The 25,739-nt window shown below is 51.1% G+C and overlaps 1 protein-coding gene across 1 annotated transcript in view; it reads right to left on the bottom strand.

The window, feature by feature from the left end:
- The window catches only part of LOC142818222 (uncharacterized), a 49,893-nt gene extending 27,524 nt beyond the window's left edge, over nucleotides 1–22,369 (bottom strand). Inside the window, 1 exon segment of the mRNA XM_075912465.1 lies at nucleotides 18,892–22,369. Coding sequence (XP_075768580.1) covers nucleotides 18,892–21,095 — 2,204 coding nt within the window. The 5' untranslated portion in view covers nucleotides 21,096–22,369.
- Between the last annotated feature and the right edge of the window lie 3,370 nt (nucleotides 22,370–25,739).

Genomic DNA, 25,739 nt, shown 5'->3' on the forward strand with positions numbered 1-25,739 from the left:
ATGGGACTGCCGACAAAGGGCTTTGATGTCGACGGGGATCGTCCAGACTAGCGTGCGAGCCATGTAAATATAAACGAAGCCACAATCATTTAAATCGCGGCTTCATTTGCCTTTGCCTATCCGTCTAATCTACATGCCTCTGCCGACAGAGGCATGTAGTCTAGACACAGCCTTTCAGATGTTTGGCAGTCATGCAGCCAAAATGGACATTGTCATGCACTGCCCAAGAAGGCAAGACTAGCCTTTCCACAGCACCTGTCCCTCACAGCCCACAGCCAAGGTTCCCTCTGTACTAGGCCTGGGCAATATAGGCCAGCAGGCTGGGTCCAGCCCAGCAAGCCACTGGATCTGGCCTGCAAATGCAGCAAGAAGCCTCAGGCAGATTCCCTGCTTGCCCTACTCCCCACACACTACTGAGCCCTTTGGATATGTCTACACTGACAGGTTCTTGCGCAAGAACCCACAGAGCGTTCACATGGCCTACCCACTCTTGTACAGTACAGCATCGGAAGACAGGGCTTCTTGTACGAGAGCTACGCTCTTTTCTAACAGGTTTAAGCCTTCTTGTGCAGGAGCAATTGCTCAAGAGGACAGTATGGACACACAACAGGGATTTGTTGTGCAAGAAAGCCCTATGGCTAAAGTGGCAATCAGAGCTTTCTTGTGCAAGAGAGCATCCACACTGCCATGGATGTTCTAGTGCAAAAGCACATGGCAGTGTGGACATGTTCTTGCGTGAGAATTCTTGAGCAAGAACCCGCCAGTGTAGACATAGCCAAGGAGTTCTGTGGCATCTTATAGGCTATAACGCTGCCTCTAGACTTGCAAGTTATTCCGCAAAAGCAGCTGCTTTTGTGGAAAAACTTGCCAGCTGTCTACACTGGCCACTTGAATTTCTGCAAGAACATTGACTTCCTACTGTCTGAAATCAGTGCTTCTTGCGGAAATGCTTTGACGTTCCCATTCGGGCAAAAGCCCTTTTCCGGAAATGTTTTTGCACAAGAGGGCCAGTATAGACAGCTAAAAACTGTTTTGCGCAAAACAGCCTTGATGGCGATCGGGGCTTTCTTGTGCAAAACCATGTCTAGATTGGCACGGACACTTTTCTGCAAAAAGTGCTTTTGCGGAAAAGCGTCTGTGCCAATCTAGATGCTCTTTTCCGCAAATGCTTTTAATGGAAAACTTTTCCATTAAAAGCATTTGCAGAAAATCACACCAGTCTAGACGTAGCCTAAGGGTATATCTACACTTCATTCCCTTTCAAGAGAGGAATGCAAATGTAGACACTTGAAATTGCAAATGAAGCAGGGATTTAAATATCTCATGCTTTATTTGCATAATTGTGGCTGACCTCTATTTTGAAATACCTTATATCGAAATAAAAACCACTGTTTAGACAGTAATTTCAAAAGAAAACCCTTCTTTCAAAATAACCTTTAAACCTCATTTTATAAGATTAAGGGTTATTTCAAAAGAAGGGTTTTCTCTCAAAATAACTGTCTAAACAGCATTTTTATTTCTAAATAAGGTTTTTTGAAATAGCCGTCATCTATTTAAATCCCCACTTCCTTTGTAATTTTGGATGTCTACATCTGCATTCCTCTCTCAAAAGAGGAATGCAGTGTAGACATACCCGAACAGATTTATTGGAGCATAAGCTTTTGTGGATGCATGTGTCGAAGTGGGTCTTTGCCCACGAAAGCTTATGCTCCAATAAATCTGTTAGTCTGTACTAGTGGTCTCCAACCTGTTTACACTCAAGATCACTTTTTAAGTCTCAGAACAGGTGAAGATCTACTGCCCCGCCCTCTCTATTCTCCTGTCCATCACTTGCTATCCCCAGCCCTTATACACTCTGTTAAACAGTTTATTTTTAAATTATGCAATATATAAAATTAAAATCACATTTATAGTTATGAAATAAATGGTCTGTTTTTATTTCATGCTATTTAAATGTCAAATGAAGCATTTACAATTATACATTTTGTTCTCTTCTGTTTTGTAAATCTAATATCAAGTATTGATAATTATATATTTTTTCTTCCAATAACAAAGTCTCAGTGTGACACCTGTGACTGAACAGTATCGGCCAGTGTCTTGAAGTCTGGGTTGTAGTCTGAGATTGCTAGTAGTATACATCAGATGGACATCTGTGATCCTGTGCTCAGCCTGGGAAGCTTGCTCCAGCACAGCTGGAGCAAGACGCAGCCTCCCTGGGCTGTGCGCAGGGCAGCTGGGCTGGAGGGAAGAGAAGTGGCTGCCCGGCCAGCTGGCCATGGCGCTCAGCCAGAGTGCAGCAAGCTCCACGTGAGCAGGCTCTGATCAGCTGGATCGCGGGGCAGCCTCTTTCAGCTGAAAGCCACAGTCAGCTTGCTGGGGTGTTTCAGCCCTTCCAACCTCCCAGCTCCCACCATTCCTCGCAGCTACTCACCTGTGCTGTTGCTTGGTGAGTAGCTGCTCCTCAAATGAGGAAATCGAATGTAAATGTACTGCGCAGGCACGCAGTTCAGAGATGGCTCAAGAGCTACTCTTAGAGCCCCTGAGATCTACCAGTAGATTGCGATCTACTGGTTGGTGACCACGGGTCTATACGGTGCCACAGGACTCCTTGTCGCTTTTGCACACTACAAGTGTGGTTTTGAGCAAGTAAATTTACAGTAAATTGGAAGAAGAGAGGGTTTTTTGTGCAAGAGTTCTTTCTATGAGGAATAAGCCTTTTTGTGCATGAGTTCTTGCACAAAAAGGCATGTGTGGACAGACAACAGGGATTTCTTGTGCAAAAACAGCCTATCAAAAGAAGCACAGGTGTGCTGGTGGCCATTTGGTTAATGGCAATCAGAGCTTTCTTGCACAAGAGCATCCATGGCAGTGTGGATGCTCTCTTGCACAAAAGTGCATCACTGTTGGAGTGTGGATGTTCTCTTCCACAAGAAGTTTTTGTGGAAAATCTCTTCTGCAAAAAGCTTCTTGCACAAGAAGCATACAATGTACATGTGGCCCCAGCTGCCTCCTTCACCCAGTGGCTGAAAGGGCCTGGGCCTGGCCTGCTTTCCCCAATAGCAAGGAAGACTCAACACCTTCTGACTGAAATGCACATGACAATTAAACTTCCCCAGCACTCATGTCTGATTCAGCTCTGTGTTTCCATGAGAACCAAAATCTTTCCTATCAGACCCAGCCAGTCACAGGAATCTCCTTTCCCTTGAAAAAGACTCTTTGGTGCTTCTCAATCCAGGCCCTACAAGGAACAATTGGGGCAGGAACCAGCCCTTGGAACTTGACTTGCACTGGAACTGGCAGTTTCCCACCATGTCTCACCTGAGAAGAGGTGACTTGTTCTCATTCCTGTCACCTGACATCTCTGTTCCCTTCAAAGGTCTCCTCTGCCTCAGGACCTACCTCCTAAGGGCACTGCCTCTCTGCCACTGGGCTGGGAGTGGGTGACTCTACAGTCTTTGCACTTGGGCTGAGAAGTCTCACTGGGACTCTTCCATTGATGGTGTTAGCCCGACGGCCAGCCTGATCCCATTAAGGCGCACTGCCTGAAAAGTAGCGTTACAAGTGCCTGGTGTCCACTGGTATCTCTTGGGGCTTTTTGTAGGGGGATTGGGCTTGTCCATCTTCTTCACAGGAAATGCCTCTTCTTTGGACCATATAACAATAACTCCCATAAGTTCATGGAACAACTTCTCAGCTTGGGAAAGGGACAACCAATGGGTGATAGGATAGGGGTTTATGTAATGATGACAGGAGTGCAGGAAGTAAATAATAAATTATTTTTTCTCCTGAAGTATCATGTTGAGAGAATGAAATTAGTAGGTAACCAATTCAAAAATAAACCACAAGAATTCATTTTTGCACCCAACTCATAGTCAGCCAGTGGAACTCCTTGCCAGAGAATATTATGAAGGTGAAATCTACAAGAGGGTTAAAAAAGAAATGGATAATTAATGCAGGGAAGCTCAATCAATGGCTTTTAGGCAAGATGGACAGGGGAGGTGTCCTGAGCCAGTGTTTGCCAGAAGCTGCGAATGGGCGACGGGAGGGACGACTTGAAAATTGTCTCTTCTGATGATTCCCTCTGGGCAATGGAATTGACTGCTATTGTGAGACCAGCTCCTAGGCTAGATGGACATCTGGCATGATCTAGTCTGGCTGTTCTGATGTTCTGTTTGCTTTCTGTTCTTGTCCCCTCTGGGCAATAGAGAATGGACCCATTCTAATAAAAAAAAGTTCTTCACACAGCACATAATCAACCTGTGAAACTCCATGCCAGAGGAGGCTGTGAAGGCTGGGACTATAACAGAGTTCAAAGAGAAGCTAGATAAATTCATGGAAGTTAGGTCCATAAAAGGCTATTAGCCAGGGGGTAGGAATGGTGTCCCTGGCCCCTGTTTTCAAAGGCTGGAGATGGATGGCACAAGACAAATCGGTTGATCATTGCCTTTGGTCCACCCCCTGTGTGGCACCTGGTGTTGGCCACTGTCGGCAGACAGGCTACTGGGCTACATGGACCTTTGGTCTGACCCATTCTTATGTTCTTATGTCCTGAAAGAGACAGAAAGTGTCCTGTGAAGGGCTAGTGATTCTGAGCAAACACATGGGCTATATCTACACTGATGGGTTCTTGCGCAAGAATGGCCGTTCTTGCACAAGAATCCACAGAGCATCCACACTGCCCACCCACTCTTGTGCAAGAAGATTTACAGTACGGCGTCAGAAGACAGGGCTTCTTGCACAAGAGCTATGCTGATTTCTAACAGGTGTAAGCCCTCTTGTACTGGAGCTCTTGCACAAGAAGGCAATGTGGATGTGTGGCAGGGGATTCTTGCACAAGAAAGCCCTATGGCTAAAATGGCCACCAGAGCTTTCTTGCACAAGAGAGCATTCACACTGCCATGGATGCTGTTGCGCAAAAGCACATGGCAGTGTAGACGAGTTCTTGCGCAAGAACCCACAATTGTAGACATAGCCCTTGTTGCTTTTGCAGATCCAGACTAACACGGCTACCCCTCTGATGCTTGTAGTGTGGACACTCCATGAGTTTTTGCACAAATGCTCTGCTGTGTAGACACAGCCTGAGAGAGAAGAGGAAAGGAGGTGGCCTGAGCCTCCCTGCAGCAGGCTGGCCCTCAACAGGGTGGGTGCGTCTACACAGCATCCTCACCTCGAAGTAAGCTGTGCAATGTAAGTGGGCTGCCCAGGGCCCCGGGAAAGGTCTGTGAGGAGTTTCCAAAGCAACAAGAACAAAAGTTTCATAATCTATATTCATTTGAATGTGATTTATTCCTCCACTAACAAGTGACTCTGAAGGGATGAGAAATGCAGGGCCCGGGTGCAGGAAGCTGGGTCACATTCTCCTTCCTGACAGTCTCAATCCTGGCTCAACCCTGGCTACAGAGAGGAGGCCAATGCAAACAGCCCCATGAGAGTGAGGGCATCAGTGTATCAGTTGGTTAGTGGAGTTAGCTCAAGTGACAGACCACTTGCTTTATATGTGAGAGGCAGTGAGGTTGATGCTCATATTCTCCAAGTGCAGATCTGTCCTTATTTCTTGTTTTCACTGTCAGGGTGCTCAGTAGCCCCTCCCCCTTCCTACTTGCTCTTCCAAAAAAGACAGAGCTGGTTCCCTTTCTCTTCACTCAGCAATTGCTGTGCTGCAAAGCAGAGAGAGGAGATAGCAAATTCAGCACTCTGTCAAGCTCTGTAGCAGAATGGACTTCATAGCTAACATAGTAAATGTGAGCCTGGTCTGTCAGTCAAAGGTTGTGGGTTCAAATCCCACTCTCATCATGTTAGCTGCTCCTTCATTTCTAGCACACCTTTTACAAAGCAGGCAATGCTTAGGCTGGCACCAGGGAGGCCTGAGTCTAGACAGTTCCCAGCAAAGCCTAGTGAGGGCGGAAGGAAAGTCTGGTACTTGAGAGTCAGGCAGGGGGGTATTCTGAAAGGTTGCAGGTGCCGTTAGGTCCTTTTGTCCTTCCCTGTCTCCTACCAGTGCTGAGCAACACTCAGGCTATGTCTACACTGCCCTGTTCCTTTGGAAAAAGCTACACAAATTTCAGAAGAGGCTTTTCTGGCCAAATGTTGGAAAAAAACCCTTTTTTGGAACATCCCTTCTTCCTCATAAAATAAGGGTTACAAAGATGCTGAAAAAAACACCTAGCAGGAGGCACAAAACTCTCTCTGGTGAGGCTGCAGGCAAGGGAACCAAAGCACATGTAGTGTGAGGGGTTTGCAGCAACTAGCCCAGCCTCAGAAAGTCCCGCTAAAATTTGAACTCAGATTGCAGGATTCAGAGCTCTGAGTGATGCCCTTTACTTACCACTACTGACTCAGTTGGGCCAAATTGGTGTCCCAGTTTGTGCTCACTGAGATCCACCTTTGCTTGTTTTCTTTCCACCCAGAAAGAAAGGAGCCTCCCTGGGATGCCCTGAGACAAATACATCACTCTGCCTCCCCACAGCCAGCCCCACAGGCTTTGGCAGAACAAAGTGTGAGGGGGATCTGGTCATCCCACTGAGGCACTGAGCTTCTGCCCTGCCCACCTCAGCCCAGGTCCTGCCTCATGTCCTCCTTGGGCAAGTCACACAGGAGGAATCAGGAAGAGCTGGCCCCATACACCAGCCTCCCAGGGCAGGGGAGGCCAAGCCACAAGCCTCCAACAGGTGTCTGGCCTGAGTCATCTTGCTTCCCCAGGCTGGCACCAAGGGGCATGCTCACCTGATGTGTCCCCCCTCTGTCATGTGGGAGTTGGGCTTATCCCAGGCACAGGCTGGGCAGCAGGAGCTGTGCTTACCTGGGCACCAAGGGGAGCCGCAATAAGAGAAGACCCTGGCTACATCTGCATTGTGCTCTCTTCTGCAAGAACTTATGCAAACACATGATCATGAATATTGCCGCACCTCATTTGCATACTGAATGAGCCATCATTTTTGCACAAGGGGCTTTTGCGCAAGAAGGAGCTGTCTACTGGCAAAAGATGTTCTGCTTATTTTCAGGCAGAACGGCAAAAATGGTGGCTCATTAAGAATGCAAATGAGGTGTGGCAATATTCATCACCATGACTCATTTGCATAAGTTCTTGCAGAAGAGAGTACAATGAAGATGTAGGCTCTGTGTTTTTGCCTGGCTTTGATCCAAAGACTTTTTGCATGTGAGGCAAACATGATAACCATACACCATAGAAACGCCCTTTTATCTGTCTCCTGCTATACTCAATAGCGGACAAATATTCTGTTACTACTGCTTTGGCCACAGCCTTGGCTAAGAGGCTGAGCAAGAGCGGGGACCAACTCCCTTCCTTCCCCACTATGCTTTTTCTCTAGACTGGGAAGATGGCAGGGGCCCATGTGCCTGGGGAGGGGTGACCCAAATCACATCCTCAGCTTTTTCCCCCTGCAGAGATGGACCTTTGGGGGCAAGCCCAGACTCCCCAGCCTCTCATCCAGCTTCTGTTGTACTCTGGGGCTATGTTTACACTGGCAGGTTCTTGCGCAAGAACAGACATTCTTGTGCAAGAACCCACAGAAAGTTCACATGGCCTGCTCGCTCTTGCACAAGAAGATTTAAAGTACAGTGTTGGAAGAGAGGGCTTCTTGCGCAAGAGCTACGCTCTTTTCTAACAAGTGTAAGCCCTTTTCTGCAGGAGCTCCTGCGCTAGAAGGCAGTGTGGATGTGTGGCAGAGGTTTCTTGCGCAAGACAGCCCTATGGCTAAAAGGGCCATCAGAGCTTTCTTGTGCAAGAGCGTGCCCACTCTGCCATGGATGCTCTTGCGCAAGAGCACATGGCATAAGATATTCTTGTGCAAGAATCCGCCAATGTAGACATAGCCTAGGGTGGAACAGCCCTTGGGGTAGGGCCTAGCCATGGGTCACTGGATGAGTGGCAGGGGCTGTAGGAGCTGAGAGTTTGCTTCAGACCTCAGAGACCTAGCGTGAGGCACCATCTCTCTGACAGGAGTAGAAGGGGATTGACAGAGGATGGGGAGTGTCTCAGGGGTTGTGTAGCTTGTTGCCCTGGTTAGGGGTGTGGCCAAAACACAGGCCTCACTGTGAGCAGGATTTGAACCTGCACAGGGAAACTATATTGGGTTTTTAGTTGCATACCTTGACCACTAGGCCATCACAGCTAGCAACTTTCTAGTGCTTTATAAAATGAGGTTTAACAGTTATTTTGAAAGAAGGCTAGTCTCTCGAAATAACCTCATCTAAACAGTGCCTGTTATTTCGACATAGCAGCTGGACATGATTATGCAAATGAAGTGCGGGATATTTAAATCCCCGCTTCATTTGCAATTTTGAATGTCTACATTTACATCCCTCTCTTGAAAGGGAGTGCAAGTATAGACATACCCTTAGCCTACGTCTAGACTGGCCCTTTCTCCGGAAGAGGCATGCAAAGCAGGCAAGTCAGAATAGGGAAATCCGCGGGGGATTTAAATATCCCCCGCGGGATTTAAATAAACATGGCCGCCGCTTTTTTTCCGGCTTGGGGAAAAGCCGGAAAAGAGCGTCTAGATTGGCGCGATCCTCCGGAATAAAGCCCTTTTCCGGAGGATCTCTTATTCCTACTTGCAAGTAAGAGATCCTCCAGAAAAAGGCTTTATTCCGGAGGATCGCGCCAGTCTAGACGCTCTTTTCCGGCTTTTCCCCAAGCCGGAAAAAAAGCGGCGGCCATGTTTATTTAAATCCCGCGGGGGATATTTAAATCCCCCGCGGATTTCCCTATTCTGACTTGCCTGCTTTGCATGCCTCTTCCGGAGAAAGGGCCAGTCTAGACGTAGCCCAAGAGCCTAACTCTGACCCCTGCTCCACCCACAGATGTACTGACTCCCTTGCTGCCATGGGGCTGTTTGCATTGGGTTTTTAGAGGAGATGGAAGGCTTAGTTTTGTACAATAGGGCAGGAAACATTATGAAAAGACAAAGGTGCCACTTATCAGACAGCAAGTGGCACAAAAGTTCCCAACAGCGCTGACTTTGGGTAGTTTGAAACAAGCACCCAGGACTGTAGCTAGGGTGGGGTAAGCGAGGCACTCACTTTGGGTGCATCATAAATTGTGGCACAAAGATTCAGTAAGTAAAAATAATAAGCTGCAAAAAAAGTAAAAGGTGCAATGGGTGCTAATCTAAGCAGAGGGGGCACATAAGTAATATTTTTCCCTAGGCACAAAAATACCTAGCTACAACACAGCAAACACCCATAGCCCAGGTGAGGTGGTTGAGGTTACAGACTGCTAATTCATTGTGGTCTGCACACATGGGTTTGAGTCCCATTCTCATTAGGTGTTTGCCTCTCCCAGAGCTCTCTTCAGTTCAGTGCCAGCCCCTCCTGTAACCCTGCCTGCCTCAGCCCACTGCAACCTGGGGAAAGGTGAGACACTCCCAGATGAGACCCTCAATCTCTTCTGCCCTCAAGGGGAAACCTCACAAAGGAGATTCCAGGCCATGGGGGTCTCTGAGATTGGCCCAGCCCTGCAGCCTGTCCCACCTGGCTGTTGCTGTGGACCCTCTGTGAGGTCATGCCTCCCAACCAATAAGCTGAGGTGTGCTGCAAAAGGCCCTTGTGATGTCACTGCTGCCTTGCAGGGCTTATGGCCGTCCCCTTGGCATGTTTGAGCTGCTCCTCCTGTGTCACCCCCATTCCCTTAGGGCTTGTTCTGGGGCTCAAGCAGGGAACATCAGAGAGTGCTACATGCAACCTGCAGACTTTAAAGGCCAAAGTGACAGACTTCAGCAGCTTCCTGCATGGTGCAGCAATGAGTTTTGCACCCAAGAACACTCCAGAAAGGCATCTGATCTTCATTGCCCGCCCCCCAGAGGCAGAGAAAGCCCCATGCATCTTGGTCCAAAGAAGAGTCATTTCCTGTGGAGAAGATGGAGAAGTCCAATCCCCCTACACAAAGCCCCAGGAAATACCAATGGACACAGGACACTTGCAAAGCTACCTCTCAGGCACTGCAACTGAATGGATCCAGCTGGCTGTCAGGCTGACTAATGCCATCAATGGTAGAGTACCACTGAGACTTCTCAGCCCAAGTGCAAAGACTGTGGAGTTGCCCACTCCCAGCCCAGTGGCAGACTCCAGCAGCAGGGCCATGCAAAGCGGATAAAGAGGATGTCTGGTTAGGAAGCCTGCAAGGTTCTATGGACACAATGGCAAGCATATTGGCCTTCTAAGCTGTGGTGCTTAGTGTGAGCCAGGCCCGTCATTTTGGGTTCAGATCCCACCCGTGTCACTTTACCTATTTGCTCCCCAGAAGCAACCCCTAGTATGTGCCCAAAGGGGCCCAGGACAGTGGAAGAGACACAGGGCTGGCCACCAGGCACTATGAGTCTTGTGCACTACAGGGAGATGCACTTGCACCCTCTGCCACACACAGTCAAGTGAAAACTGGGATGAGAACATGAGAGTCAAGCTGCCTTCTGGGGCTGCCCCTCTCCAGAAGTGTGATGTGGGAAAATGCTGCTGCCATTTTGCCACCCACTGACAATCATAGATGTTCTTTTCTGCTGCCCAGTCTCTATTCTCTGACTCACCCCTTTCCTGTCTTCTAGTCCTGCCTGGCTCTGGCTCCCTCTCAGCTGTCTGGCTGCCTCCAGCATGCTCTGGGCTCAGGGGCCTTCTGATATCATCAGCCCCTCCCACTGGTCTGCTCTGTCACTCAGTGCATTCAGGGAGCTGAGTGATTGTCCCTTCGAGTGGCACTCTCTGCCAGCCAATCAGCTTTGTGGGGAAGAGCATGGTGGAGGGAGCAAAGGACCAGGACTCTTGTGTTAGGTCAGCAAGGAAGCAGCCAATGCTCCACTCCCAGGGAGGAGCCAGCTGGAGATCATGTGGAGGGAGCCACTGCCTCTCCCTTGTGCAACAGGCACTTTCCTAGTGAGAAAACTCTGCCAGCCTGGGGCTTGTCTTCATTGCTCCTGTCATTGCCAGGCCCAGCAGCTTTCTGCCCAAGGGTGGCTGGCTTTAGGGGAAAGCAAGTAGGAAGAGAGAGGGGCCCCTGGAGGCCCTAAGCCCCCTAGCTGGCTCTGCCTGTAGAATGAAGGGAGAGAACTCTGCTGCTCCTGGAGAATGTGGGTATCAATCCCAATGCTGCTCACATGCAAAGCACTTGAGCTAATTCCCCTGTGTTGGAGGAAATGTCCTGCCCCATCCACCTTGTCTCACACAACATCCCTGCAGCTGCCTGAGGCACCTTTCTGAAATGACCAGCAGCTGCAGACGTGACTGCCAGGGGTAGGGAGGAGGGACATGTCTGCCCAGCCAATGGGAGGGATTTGTCTTTGGGGAAGAGAATTTCTGTCCCTCCTGAAGTTTTGTCATAGAGCCCCAGTTGTCTAATGGATAAGGCAGGGGCCTTGAGAACTACAGGTTGTGGGTTCAACCCTATGTTGAGTAGAAAAACCTATTCCCTGAGAATTTCCAAGGCACCCCTGGCTTTTTCTTCACCATGGGAAATGTAAAGGTGATTGAACACTTGGACCTCTAGGATGGCAGTTGTCTAGTCCCCCAGCCCCAAGTGCAGTGTAGACCCAGACAGGATTGTTTAGAGAGCCAGACAGGAGATGGGGATCCAGGTGGGAGGCGGCAGGGGGGAGAGAAGAGGAGACGAGGTCCCAGCTGGGTTGTGGGGGCTAGGAGGTGGGGTTGCTGGGCAGAGGCCAAGCTGAGGGAGGTGGGGGGGTTGCGGGACAGTGGGCATGGGCACACAGGCCGGGTGGAGGAGGGGGAGTTGTGGGGAGGCTGCACGGGAGGGGGGTGGCCAGCCGGGGGGGCACATGGGCAGGGGGGCCACACTCACGAAGGCAAAGAAGAGGACGCTGGGCTCAGCCTCACCAGCTGTGGTCTCCCCTTGCCACCCTCAAAGCAGGGGCCAAGCCTTGGGGCTGTCCATGCAGAGCTCCCAAGGCCAGGCGCAGGCTACAAGCAGCCAGGCACAGAGCAGCCAGGCGCAGGGCTCCCAGCTGGGGGTAGCTCCAGGAGGCTCCCCGCTGCCCTGCTCCTCCTCTGGGCCAGAATGCCACCCCTGGCAATGTGCCGCCCCAAGCACTTGGTTGTTTTATTAGTGTCTAGAGCCAGCCCTGGGTGGGAGCCAGTTACAACAGAACAGAGGACATCAGGAGTGGGTGAAACTAACAATCTGCTTTATTTGCAAAGGAGGAACAAAGACAGACTCCTGTCCCCACCCCACTCAGCCTGGCACTTTGCATCCCAGCCCAGCACTCCTCCAGGCACCTGCCAGGGAGCAGCATTCACACATGGGGGGGGCTGGAAAGTAGAGAGAATCCCTAAGGTTCCAATTCAAAGGGAAATGCTCTGACTGTGTCTGTGACAGGGTGAGGTCCCAGAAGACCCCTTGGGGAGGGCCTCCTGGGATACTGACATGGCCACTGCCACTTGCCTTCCTGCGCTCTGGGGCTTCTCACCGCCCAGTCCTGCCGGGGCAGCTCCTTAGTCTCCCCTGACCAAGGCCCCAAGATGAGATTCCTTCCCCACCTCCACCCCTGCCTCTGAGCAGCAGTAGAGACACTGAACCTCTTCAGGTCTGAGAAGAGTGCAGTTTAGGGCCCAGCTTCCTGGGATAGCACTCCCCAAATGGGATCAAATCCCAAAGAATGGGGTAAACCTTATTTAGCAATGAAAGGGGAATGTGCACACCGATTGCTCCCATAGGTAATAATTGTTTACACTGGGCTTGATAGTAAAAGTGGTTTTATTAAGTAAAAGCTGTAGGATTTAAGTGGTGATAAGTGAGACCAGGCAGAGCAAAATAGATTACAAACTCAAAAGCAACAAAAAAATGCTTGGCTAATGCTACTCTAAAACCTCATTACAAACTCATCCTAAAATTTCTTTTCCAGCTTCCCTTCCAAATCAGGGCTTTCCCCCACCCTGGGGTCTTTGGTTCCTTCCTTCAGATGCAGTCCAGCCAAAAGACCAAGGCCCCTGCTTCCCCAGTCTTCTTAAGGAATTTAGGCGACCCCTGACCAACCCCTGCTCAGACTTAAAGATAAAAGATTGTGTAACAGTTGCTCATCAAGACATTGAGGGTAACACCCTCGATGCCTCATTCACACACTGGAAACCCATCAAGTATTCCCTACTCCATAGGTCTAATGTTACATACAAAGATGATACATTGAAGTCAGACACACTGCCAGCAGATCATGACATGAAGATTGATGAGTTGCATGAAATAATTTTCTCAAAGCATCTTTGAGTTAGGTACATTTGTGTCCATCAGTCCATTTCATAAAGCATTGCAGGGGGGGGGGGGTGTCCATCCCAGCGTCTATAGTGAGATGATAGCCCTGTGGCCAGGCTGTAGCTGGCCAAACTCAGCTGGATCCCGCCTGCAGTGCTTCGGTTGGGGGATTAGAAACCTGCAGCCAAGCCCATCCTTGAGGAGGTGCAGTGTCAAGGCATCCCCCATGCCCTCCATCTCCCCTTTCTCTGCCCCCTCCCACCCCACTGCTGAGAGATACTGACCACTGTCATTGCCCAAACCACACACACACAGCTTGGGCAAAGGCTAGAACATGGTTAAAATACAATGAAAATTCTGGCAAATGATCATTTGTGTTGTGTTGTCTGCACATTTAACTAACTGGAGATCAAAGCATGCAACCCAACGGCCTTCGCACAAAGAGAAAACCCATGATACAGGGTGGGCTGTTAAACACTTTCAAGTTTCTACAGTGAAACATCAGGGAATCATTTAAGCCTTGAAAGCAGGAAATACATTTACCACTTTTCTTCTGAAGTGGCTAAACCTGCTTTACTTCTCACCTCTTATCATGGCTGTGTTAGTTACAAAAGTTCTCTATGTCATCTCACTAAAACAAAAAGAAAAAAAACCCACGTTCCCATGAACAAATGATCTGGAGTCGCCCAGAAAAGCCCAGCAACAATTGCACCCGGAGATGGAACCAGGGCTGGGAGATGGGATGGGTCACACTGTGCTGGGAAGTTCATTGGGATTTCCCTGCCCATGCCCAGGCCTATGACACTTTCCCCTGCAGCCCTCGGGAGCCTGACTTAGGACACACAGAAATCACTCTGGGATCCCTGCACACGAAGAGCCCAGGCTGCTCTGGGCAGTGACCCTTGGGGAGGTACAGCGGTAGAACAGGGAGAGGATAAAACTCTCCATAGCAGGGACCAAGGTTCCTGTGTCTAGGGTGGAATTTGAGGGTGGGGGGAGAAGGAGGGAACCCTCAAACTCACCTACCCCCCTCCACTGGCACTGGCGGGAAAACACATTTCACTGTTGCACTGTTTGAGCATCTAGTGAGCTCTGGCCCAGCAGGCGGGAAATGGACAAACAATAAATGCTTTTCAGTACAGCATGGAGTCACTTGAGCAGGGCTCAACAATACGCTCGCCCACTCACCCGTGACGAGTAGATTTTACCAGCTGGCGAATGATGGGCCATTCTGACGGGCTGGCTGATCCACCAGCTGGGCGAAGGAGTGGAGCACCACCAGAGAGTGGGAAGTGTGGCGATTCTCAGCACTGGGCTGCCTGCGTGCAGCTCCAGCACGAGGAGGCGGGGCATGAACCAGAGGACAGGACGCCAGGATGCTGGCATGATGTGGTATCATGACATCACGGCCGGCGACCACCGGATTTAAAAAGGCTCTGGCAGCCCCGCAAACTAGAAGGCAGAAGCCAGGTAGGGAAGGGGAAGGGAAGGGGGAAAATAGGGGGAAGGGGCTTGCACTGAGGAGAGGGCAGGGGAGAGGAGGAGAGGGGAGCAGGTCAGAAGAAAGGGGAAGGCGCCAAGGGACAGGGGTGCAGGAGACAAATGCCAGGGGGCCAAGTGGAGACAATGAGGAAAAGGGCAGGAAGGGAGGTGTCAGTGGAAGGGGGGACAGGGTGGTGCTGGGAGACGAGAGAGGAGGGGCATTGGGGGCTAGAGAGGGAAGGAGGAGGTGCTAGGACAGTGGTCCCCAACCTTTTGAGGTTGTTGGGCGCCAGGGGGCGTGGCCGTTCGCCCACCGGGCGCCAGGGGGTGGGGACACTTGCGCACCCGGGGGCGGCCTCCCCCATAGCCGCTTGCCCGGGGGCGGCCCCCCCCATAGCCACATGCCCGGGGGGCCAGGGCCCCCCGCAAGCACCCCGCAAGCGCCGCGCGCCCGGGGCCGGCGCTTCCCCCTCCCCCCTGCAAGCGCCGCACGCCCGGAGCCGGCGCTCCCCCCTCGCAAGCGCCGTGCGCCCGGGGCCGGCACTCCCCCCGCCCCGCAAGCGCCGTGTGCCCAGGGCCGACGCTCCCCGCAAGCACCGCGCTATGTGCCCGGGGCCAGGCCAGCCCCGAGCACCTGGCGGGCGCATGCAAGTGCCCCCGCTGGCGCCATGGCGCCCGTGGGCACCGTGTTGGGGACCATGGTGCTAGGAGAAGGCTTGAAAGAAGGGTGGGCATGAGAAAGGCAGGGATGGAGCAAGGCATGTGTGAGGACAAAGGGGCATGAGAGGTATGGGGGCAGAGTGGTGAGAGGGTTGGCATCAGGGAAAAAGAGGGCAAAGGGGGCAGGGGCAGTGAGGGAAGGGCGAGGCACCAGAAGGGTGCAGATGCAAGGGGATTCTGGGGGTGAAGCAGAAGGGCAGACACCTGCAGGGGAGGGACCAGAGGAGAGAGGTAGGGCAGGTGTGTAGAGGGAGGTGTTAGGAGAGCGGATGAGGAGGGGTAGCTCACATGATCAGAGTGGGGCTACTGGAGGAGTGGGCATGGTGGGGAGAGAAGGGCTGGTTGAGTGGGGCAGATCTCAGGAAGGCTGAGGGCAGTGAGAAGGGGAGGAGTCAGGACAGCAGAGGAGAGTGAGGGGTTGGGGGCAGCAGGCACCAGGGGACCTGATGGACCAAGGGGAGGAGACAAGGCAGCAGAGGGAAAAGGTAGAGGTTTAAAAGATATTTATTAATAACTTGGGTACCACAGTGGCACATCAAACAAGCCATATGAACTCAGTACTGGTGCACAACACAAAATTCATTCTGCTCATGGGAGGAAACTCTTAGAGGGAACACTTCCCCCAGCCTCTCTGCCCCCGAGTTAACGTCACGCACAGTGGGTTAATGCAATTGCAGGATAGTTGCATGGGGGGAGGGGGGGTTGTTGGGGACCAAACTAATCCCTCTTGGTAGGAAGATGATGGGAAAAGTCTTTAGAGGGGGGTCAAATGAAACCTTTTCCTTCTGGTCACATGTCCATCTTGCCCCGAGAGTGTTACCTCCAGAGGCGTGGCTAATGGGGGTCAGAGGCATGGTTAACAGGAGTCAGAGCTGTGGCTAATGGGGTCAGGGGCATGGTTAATGGAGGTCAAAGAGTACATTTTAAAAAAATTCTTCAGGTGCACACCCTAATGAAATGTTCTGCACACACCTATGAAAATACTGTTGTAATTTTCACTGAAGTTTTTGAGACCACGTCAAAACATCAAAGAATGACAAAACAATAACCGTGGCCATGATAACTGACGTAAACAAACATGCCGTCCTGGTCGTCCTGTTCTCCGGTGATGCGCGCCTGTGCGGTGGGGGTGGGGAGAGTGGCGAGTCCCTTTTTTGTCTGGCAAGTAGGATGTTGCAAAATTTGTTGAGTCGTGCACATGAGAGTGTCTGGGAAGGAGCCAATCCAGCCCCACAGGGTACTCAGGGACTAGTAATCACTCTACTAATGGGGAGCAGGACACCAGCTGCTCAGGGGCAGGTTACACTAGGAAATCTGGTCCCAGGGACGCACTGGCCAATCCCCACCACATTTCCTTCCACAGAGACCCTCCGAGGAGGAGGCTGCAGACTCAGAGGTAGGGGCTTTGGGCCTCCCACAGAAGAGCCCGTGGGAATCACCCCTCTCCTGGGACTGTCTGACTGCAGAGGGAGCAGGGAGAAGGCAGGGGCAGTGAATGGTCAGAGGTAGAACTTTCTCCCTGCTCCACCACTCTCCCTGCCTTTTTATCCCATGTTCCTCAAGCACTCAATAGCCCCAGCCGCTCCCTCCCCAGGCAGTGCCTGCACTCATAGAATCATAGAACTGGAAGAGAACTCAGAAGGTCATCAAATCCAGCCCCCTGCTCTAGGCAGGACCAATTCCAACTAAATCAACACGGCCAGAGCTTTGTCAAGCCGAGACTTAAACACCTCTAGGGATGGAGACTCCACTACTTCCCTAGGCAACCCATTCCAGTGCTACACCACCCTCCTAGTGAAATAGTTTTTCCTAATATCCAATCTGGACCTCTCCCACCACAATTTGAGACCATTGCTCCTTGTTCTGCCATCTGTCACTACTGAGAACAGCCTCTCTCCATCCTCTTTGGAACCTCCCTTCAGGAAGTTGAAGGCTGCTATCAAATCCCCCCTCACTCTTCGTTTCTGCAGACTAAACAGTCCCAAGTCCCTCAACCTCTCCTCATAAGTCATATGCTCCAGCCCCCTAATCATTTTGGTTGTCCTCCACTGGACCCTCTCCAATGAGTCCACATCCTTTTTGTATTGGGGGGCCCAGAACTGGACACAATACTCCAGATGTGGCCTCACCAAAGCCAAATAAAGGGGAATAATCACTTCTCTGGATCTGCTGGCAATTAAGAGGAGCATTGCAGGGAGCCGCTCTGTACCTGCTACCCATCGAGCAGTTACCAGGGCAGGTGTGGATACACATTTTGTATCTGCACATGGCTATGAGGGTAAGAGTCCAGGCAGCTGCTCTGAGGAACTCTGGTATGGACCCTCCACCTGCCTGGGATGGGAGGGCTCCTCAGAGCCCATTCCCAGGGCAGATGAAGGGCCACTGCTGCCCTACAGCTGCCCACCTTACTCTTGCAATGGCCACTACAGCGCTAAGCCACCCTGTGACGAGAGCAGGGGCTGGGAGAGCCACACGGGCTGCTGCAGGGAACTGCCCTCCTCCTCCCCCCCACGTGCTCAGGTCTGGGGCAGAGCCCTGCAAATGCGCACATATCTCCAGAGATCCCCAGAGAAGTTTTGCAGTTGCGGACACAAGTTTTTGCATCTGCACAGGGTTCTGAGGGTAAGAGCCCAGAAAACAGCTGTGCGGAGCCTGTGCTATGGGCTCACTGTCTGCCCAGGGAATGGGGCTCTTATCATGGCCAGACTGGATCTCTGAGCTGCCCTGTCACAAGAGCAGGGTCTGGGACAGCCACACAGGCAACTGTGGGAAGCTGCAGCCCCCTCCCCTCCCCACACACACACACCTGCCCCTTTCTGGGACTGAGCCTTGCAACTCTGTGGCTCTGCACACACTTTTTTGCATCTGTGTGGAGCTCTTGCCCCAGTTTCCTCCACAAAGTGTCCTGGCCCCTCAGAATTTGGTCTCACAGATCCCAGTGTCCCTGTGGGATTTAGGGAGGGGAAGATTTAGCAGTCTTGCTCCACACGCCTCTTCCAGGGAACAGATCTAGGGCAGTGCAGGAGCCCAGCCAAAGAGAGATGGAAAATGGGGGTGGGGACAGATGTCTAGAGGTAAAGTGGGGCCTGGCCCACGTGTCCTTTTCATAATCTCCATGGCAGGGGGATCCCAGCTGGGAGTGCAAGGGGGAGGGGAAACTTGAGGCAGGCCCAGGGAACATCTAGAGGAGTCTGTGTCTCTTCGTTCTCACCCTATGGCCCAGCAGCTTAGCATGCAGGGCTGCAGCCAGCAGGAGGGATGATTGGGGTTTCCCACTCTGCCTGGAGTTTGCTTAGACCAGGCAGAGCCAGAGGGTCATTGACGAGTTGATGGTTAGGTGCTACTGTCTCCTTACTGCAGCACTGGACACCTGGATCCCTGGAGGTCAAATGCCACTCACCTGTGTGTGGGAATTAGGCAGAATTTCCCTTGGTTGTGGAGCAGTCTCTGGTGCCCAGGCTCTAACAGATGTGTTTTACACACCAGGTACTGAAATCTGAGAGGTTTCTTCCCTGGGGGATTGGCTGATGCAAGGAATTGTGTGGATTCTCTCTTGTCTAGTAAGTTCTGAGGTGAAGCTTTTCCCACAGTCAAGGCATTTCTATGGTTTTTCCCCAGTGTGGGTTCTCTCATGTCTAATGAGGGCTGATCGTGCAGTATAACCTTTCCCACACTCAGGGCATTTATATGGCCTTTCTCCTGTGTGGGTTCTCTCATGTACAGTAAGAGCTGATTGGCGAGTGAAATCTTTCCCACTTTCATGGCATTTATATGGTCTCTCATCTGTGTGCAGTCTCTGATGGGCAATGAGGTGTGAGGTGAACTTGAAGCTCTTCCCACAGTCAAAGCACTTATATGGTCTCTCTCCTGTGTGGGTTCTCTGATGTCTAATGAGGCCTGATGGTGTAGTAAAATCTTTTCCACACTCATTGCACTTATATGGTTTCTCTCCTGTGTGTGATCTCTCATGGACAGTAAGGGCTGACGGTACAGTGAAATCTTTCCCACACTCATTGCATTTATATGGTCTCTCTCCTGTGTGCAGTCTCTGATGGATAATGAGGTGCGAGGACAAACTGAAGCTCTTCCCACAGTCAAAACACTTATATGGTCTTTCTCCCATGTGGGTTCTCTGATGTTTAATGAGTCCTGATTGTGCAGTGAAACCTTTTCCACATTCATTGCACTTATATGGTTTCTCTCCTATGTGGGTTCTCTCATGGACAGTAAGGTCTGATGATATATTGAAATCTTTTCTGCACTCATGGCATTGATATGGTCTCTCTCCTGTGTGGGTTCTCAGATGTCTAATGAGGCCTGATTGTGCAGTGAAACCTTTTCCACACTCGTTGCACTTATATGGTCTCTCTCCTGTGTGGGTTCTCTCATGGACAGTAAGTGCTGATCGGTGAGTGAAATCTTTCCCACATCCATGACATTTATATGGTCTCTTGCCTGTGTGCAATCTCTGATGGATAATAAGGTTTGAACTCCGATTGAAACTTTTCCCACAATCAAAGCACTTATATGGTTTCTCTCCAGTGTGGGTTCTTTTATGTCTAATGAAGGTTGATTGTTCAGTGAAACTTTTTCCACACTCATGGCATTCATATGGTTTCTCTCCAGTGTGGGTCCTCTCATGGACAGTAAGGTATGACGGTCTAGTGAAACCTTTCCCACACTCATGACATTTATATGGCTTCTCCCCTTTGTGGGTTCTCTCATGTCTAAAGAGGGCTGATCGGGGAGTGAAACCTTTCCCACACCCATGACATTTATATGGTCTCTCTCCTGTGTGGATTCTCTCATGGATACTAAGACTTGATCTGTGACTGAAGCTTTTCCCACATTCCAAGCATTTATGGGATTTCTCTCCCTTGTGGGAAATCTGATTTTCAATATAGGATGACAGTTCAATTAAACTTTTTTCACACTTCTGGCACTTGCAGAGTCCCTCTCCTGTGTGTCCGCTCTGAGGCAGAATAAGGCCTGACTTCTCTCTGAATCTTTTCCCACAGTCTGAGCATTCACAGGGTTTCTTTCCATCTTGATCTGTCTGTTGGGCTGGAATTTCCTTAGGATCCTGTGATCCTCCTCTACATTCACTGGATTCTTCTGCTTTCCTGCTTGGATTGTTTTCCAGCTGCCTCTTTGCCCTGTATCGATTCCCCCAGGCTTCCCCCTGCTCTACATGCTGGGGAAAATCCCCTTCAACTCTTTCCACAAATGTTCCCTGTGAGTCTATGGTTCCAGGACCTTCCTGCTGTTGATTTTCCTGAGTGTTCTCCTTCATTGGCCTTCCACTTGCTGGGAGAGAACCCAAGCAGGACTCACTATCTCTGCTGGGGACAAAGGACCGACATGGGAATGACAAAGACAGAAAGCACAACACAATAATAGTTCGGGAAACTGAGACATTGGATTCTGCCTCCACATCCCACCCAAACACTCTCAAGGAAGGAAATGTAGAGAGGAAACTCCTGCCAGCTAACAGGATGGCTGCCGAGTTATGACAGGCACTTGCCAGGATAATACCTGCAGCCCTACATGGGGCAGAAGTGAGGGCTCTCCCTTCCTCCCTATTCATTTTTGGGAGCCTCAACTTTTTCCTACATTCACTGAGTGGTTTCTGTGTCAGTTTCCCTGACTCCTTACCTGTGTGGGTGCCTCCCAGGATCTCCATTTCTTTGATGGGCTGGAGATCTGGGACCCATGGCTCTTGCCCTTGTTCCAGCCGGGCGTGTAGCTAGACAGGAACTCTTTTTTGTAACATCTATTTTTGCTTGCTTGGAGCATCTAGGGCACACAGAGCAGAAGGCCCAGGCTGTGTGACCGTGAATGGCTGTAAACAGAGATATGCTAATTGTTGACTAAGAGGCTGCCAAGGAGTGCCCTTGACTCAAACTTATATTGATACGAACACACATCTATCTGAGGGGGAAGGAATCTCTCGCTTAGTAAAAAAATGTCTAGTATTTACAATTTAGTTATCTCTCTTGCAAGTGTAAATTAACTTGAAACTTGCTTGTAAGAACTGGCGCCACAAAACGGACCAGTACAATTCGGCATCTTAGATAAGAAAGAAGATATAGGCCCCCAGGGGTATAAAGATAGGTCCAGCAGCGCATTTTCTCTGAGTGTCAATCTACCATCTATCTGCTGGTCGGGTTAGGTGTTTGATCTCCCGAGGTTCCAAGGGGACGCCCACCTCGTATTCGTCTTTCCTAGGAATTGAGAGACCGGCCCTGGCCTGACACGCTGGAGTCGAGAGGCACAGAAAGGGGTAAAAATTGTACCTGGATGTGGTCCTTTGTTTAAGTATATATATACCTAGTGTTAGAGCTCTTTAAAGATTAAGCTGTCACTTGGTACCATTATTTCTATTTTCTATCTTTACCTTTTTCCTGTGATCATTTTTAAGACCTATATATATATATATATTTGCTAGCATTTAAAAAATAGAGCAATAGCCATTGTAACCATATGATTTATAAGCTTTTTTAATAAACCTGTAACTGTTTAAGCTTTAACCTGACTCCTTCAGTTGCTGTAATAGAACCAAGCACAATTTAAAAGAACTTCAGCCGGTCATAAAGGGACAGACATAGGGAGAGCTTAGGCGTTTGGATCTGTGTCACTCCCAGGTGACAAGATCCGTTGGGGCACCTTTTCAGCCTTTCCTAGGCTGCGAAGGAACCCCTGTGTTCTAGCAGTTAAAATCTAAAGTGTAATAAGCTCTTCCTATATAACAGGGCGTCTGTTGGCCTGCTGGCCACCCTCTGCGACGGGACCCCGGTCCTAGCAGTAAAAACACAGACGTTAAACCTTTTCTTAGAAGCATACACACACACACTGCCCTGACCGTCGGCTGACAGGGCGATCAGGTCAGGTTTGGGAATGGGGAATCCTGGGTGAGATCAGGCAAGGTGAAGGCACATGGGCTATGTCTACACTGGCGGGTTCTTGTGCCAGAAATATGCAAATGAGGCTGAGCGTGGAATATTGCTGAGCCTCCTTTGCATATTTCTGGTGCAAGAACCCGCCAGTGTAGACACAGCCATGGAGTCAGGCAGAGTATGTGTCAGAAGGAACATTCTCTGAGCTCAATCTCATCCTACATAGAACTGGGGAAACTCATGCAGCTTGAGAGCAGCAGACTTCTGGGGTGCACTGGGGTGGGGATGTGACAATGTCTTTCTAGTGTTGCATGTGATTTCTACTATCCTGTAATAACCCCGTGTGCGCCTCAGTTTCCCTGGGCACTGAACCACTGTCCAGATGGGGATGGGAATTTGGGGGTGACTCATTGAGGGAGGATGCCCAGGCCAGCACATTCACAATGGCCCAGGCTCATGGCAATCGGAGCCTGGGAGGGTTGTGCAACTCAGACACATTTTGCCCAGGAAGCATTTTGCCTAAAATAGATGGCTGAAGCCAGGGATGAGCTGTGGAGTGTGGAAGTGAGTCTCACTGGCTTAGGGAAAAGAGATGGGGGCATGGGGAAGTCCTTGGCTCTAGGCCCCTTTCTCCCTGAGATGGATTGTACCAATTGCTCCTGGTTCCTGCGCTAAGAAATCTTTTTTAGTCTTGTATCCCTGTGAGCTAATAAACCTTCTGTTTTACCTGCCATCTGAGAGTTGTGTCTGGCTGCTGATGGAGTTGCAGGGCCTGATGACTCCACACCCCTAGGTGACAGAGTGTGTTGTCATGCCTCACTAGGAACTGTAATGATCTGAGGGCTCTGGGGGACTTGCTGACACACACACAGCTCTGGGGTTAAACTCCTGCCTATTTCCAAGCCTGCAGAACCTAGAGCCCTCCTCACAATGGAGCTAGTCCTAAGGTGGCAGGTAAATGGTGTGTGTAGGAGAAATAATGTAGACAGGACAGTTCCCTGCTTCTGGCCCCTGAAAGCTGGGGATGAATTAGCATGTCCCTTAGGTGCCCCTTGTTCCAGAGAAATGGACATTGTGATGAAAGTGTCTCTCACTCAGGGGCTTTCGGTCCCACTTCACTTTCATCTAGGGGTGATCAAAGGGGGCCTCTGCGAGTCAGCTCCAGCCTGCCAAGCCAGTGGATCCAGTGTTTGGCCACCCTGCCACTCCCTCACCTGCAGACCCACTGAGATCTGGGGACAGGGAGCACACAGAATCTCTTTCCCCTCCAAGGGCATCCAGCGGAGGGAAACACTGACTGTTTTAAAACTGTCTAGCCACTGTATGCTCCAGGCCTGATTGGTCCCTCTTCCTTTTAAAATAGCTGGTGATCCTCTGTAGGCACTGAGGGAGTGGGGCCAGAGGGGGAAACTACCCCAGCTGCCACTCCCCCAGGCCAATCAGGGTCTCTGTGCGGGGGAGCTCGAGAAGTCTTCTGGCCCTGGCCCTTCCACAGCCCTTCTAGGGTGGGCTGGAGCCACTTCAGAAATCTGTACATGACCCCCTTTTAAAAACTATTGCTCACCTCTGCTCTAATCCAATTGGCTAGATACAGAAATGCTGGCCCCAGGGCTCTGCTAGGAATCCTTACCCAGCGAGGCCACAGTCTCATAGTTCTCCTGCATGACGCCCCAGTGTTTCTTAAACTCTTGAAGACCAAGGAACACCAAACAATTAATTTTTTTTTATGGAGAACACCAAGCATTTTTGGTTGAGGGAGAAAAAAAGCAGCCTCAGGGAAAAGTTGTTGACCAAAAAAAAAAAAAAAAGGAAGCTTGCCCCTTTAAGGGCAGTCAGTTTGAATTCAGTTCTCTGCACAGCACACCTCCAACTACCTCGCAATGCACCAGTGTGCCCAGGAACAGTTTAAGAAATGCTGCTGTAGAGGGCTCTCTGAGCAGGCCCAGCAGAGCCCCCTGCCCTGCGGTGAAATACACAGCCACCTCCTCGAAGGTCACCGGCATCAGTGCCTGCTGCCCCAGCCACAGCTCCACTAGTCATGATGGAGGAAGACCTAGAAGCTGAATCCCACCCTGCACTGCCCAGAGAGGCCAGGAGACTCCAGGGAAGAAGGAGGGGAGAGCTCCTTGTGCCTCCCAGCAGATGGAGCTGGGCAGGGTCTTCTCAGTCACCCACTTGCCCCACAGGCTGAGGTGGGAGCAGACAGGCAACAGGGACAGGAATCCCAGCCCCTTCCTAGTTCATGGCAGCTTCTGGCTAGTGAGCTCTGTCTCCAGCATGAGAAACAGGAACAGCCAGGCTGGGTCAGACCAAAGGCCCCTCTAGCCCAGTGTCCTGTCTGCCCACAGTGGCCAATGAAGGTGCCCCAGAGGGAATGAACAGAATAGGGAATCCCCAAGTGATCCACCCCATTGCCCGCTCCCAGCTTCTGGCAAACAGAGGCTCGGGACACCCTCCCTGCCCATCCTGACTAGCAGCCAATGGAGACTCTGGTCAGTTTTCCCAGCCCTGTCCATGGGAAGTTTTCTCTTCCAAAAATGGGAGAAAGAGGAAACTCCCCTACCAATGGGTCTGTTCTCCTCCCAATGTCCCTGTTCTGACCATCAGACCCTAGGCTGAGCAGGTTTATCCCACCCTGTCCCATGCTGTGTATTTCCTGCCCATCCCCATCTGCCACAACCCCCCTGCAGCTCCCCACACTATCCCCTAGTACTCCCTCCCACCTGAGCTCCTAGATCACAGTGTCAAAGGTGGCAACGTCTGACACAGGAAACTCAGCCAGCTCTGGGGCTCTGTATCCTGAGCAGACAGACACCAGCCTCCTCTGCCTGTGCTGTAACCAAGGTCCCCTCCCCACATGCCTGAGCCCCTCTAGGCTGCCCCAGTGCCAGCTCAGCAGATGCTGCTTTGATTCGAGCAGCTGGAATCACTAGAACAGAACCAGATCCGGAGAACCGGGATTTTTAAGTGACCAGGAACCAGACTGGAACCATCAGTTGTCTTGTAACTCAGCGAAACTGAACTGGGCAATCCCAGCGCCCTACTGTGACTCTGGCTTGACATTGAAGCCTGGGCACCAATCAGACAGCAGGCGCCCAGCCCCGTCCACTTGCCCCCGCCCCCAAATGCTGAGACGGGTTTTAACAGGGACATTAAACTGGGAGCCGTGTGTTGGGGGGGGGGGGGGGAGGCGCCCTACATATTTGCCTTGTAACTGCGGAGGCTTTAGACCCAGAGGTAAGTTTCCTGCCCCCCCCCCCCCCCCGTGAGAGCAACTGCAGGGAAGCAGATTCGCTCCCTTGGGTGAGGGAGCTGCCAGGGTCCCTCCCCCTCACCAGTCACAGCCCCGCAACCCTCTCTGCGTCGCTCCACCCCCCCGTGTCCCGGTCCCCGTCTGAGCTACGCCCTGGCTCAGGCGCCGAACCCGCTGC

This window comes from Pelodiscus sinensis, chromosome 31 (genome assembly GCF_049634645.1).
Source record: "Pelodiscus sinensis isolate JC-2024 chromosome 31, ASM4963464v1, whole genome shotgun sequence".
NCBI classification, from domain to species: Eukaryota; Metazoa; Chordata; order Testudines; family Trionychidae; genus Pelodiscus; species Pelodiscus sinensis.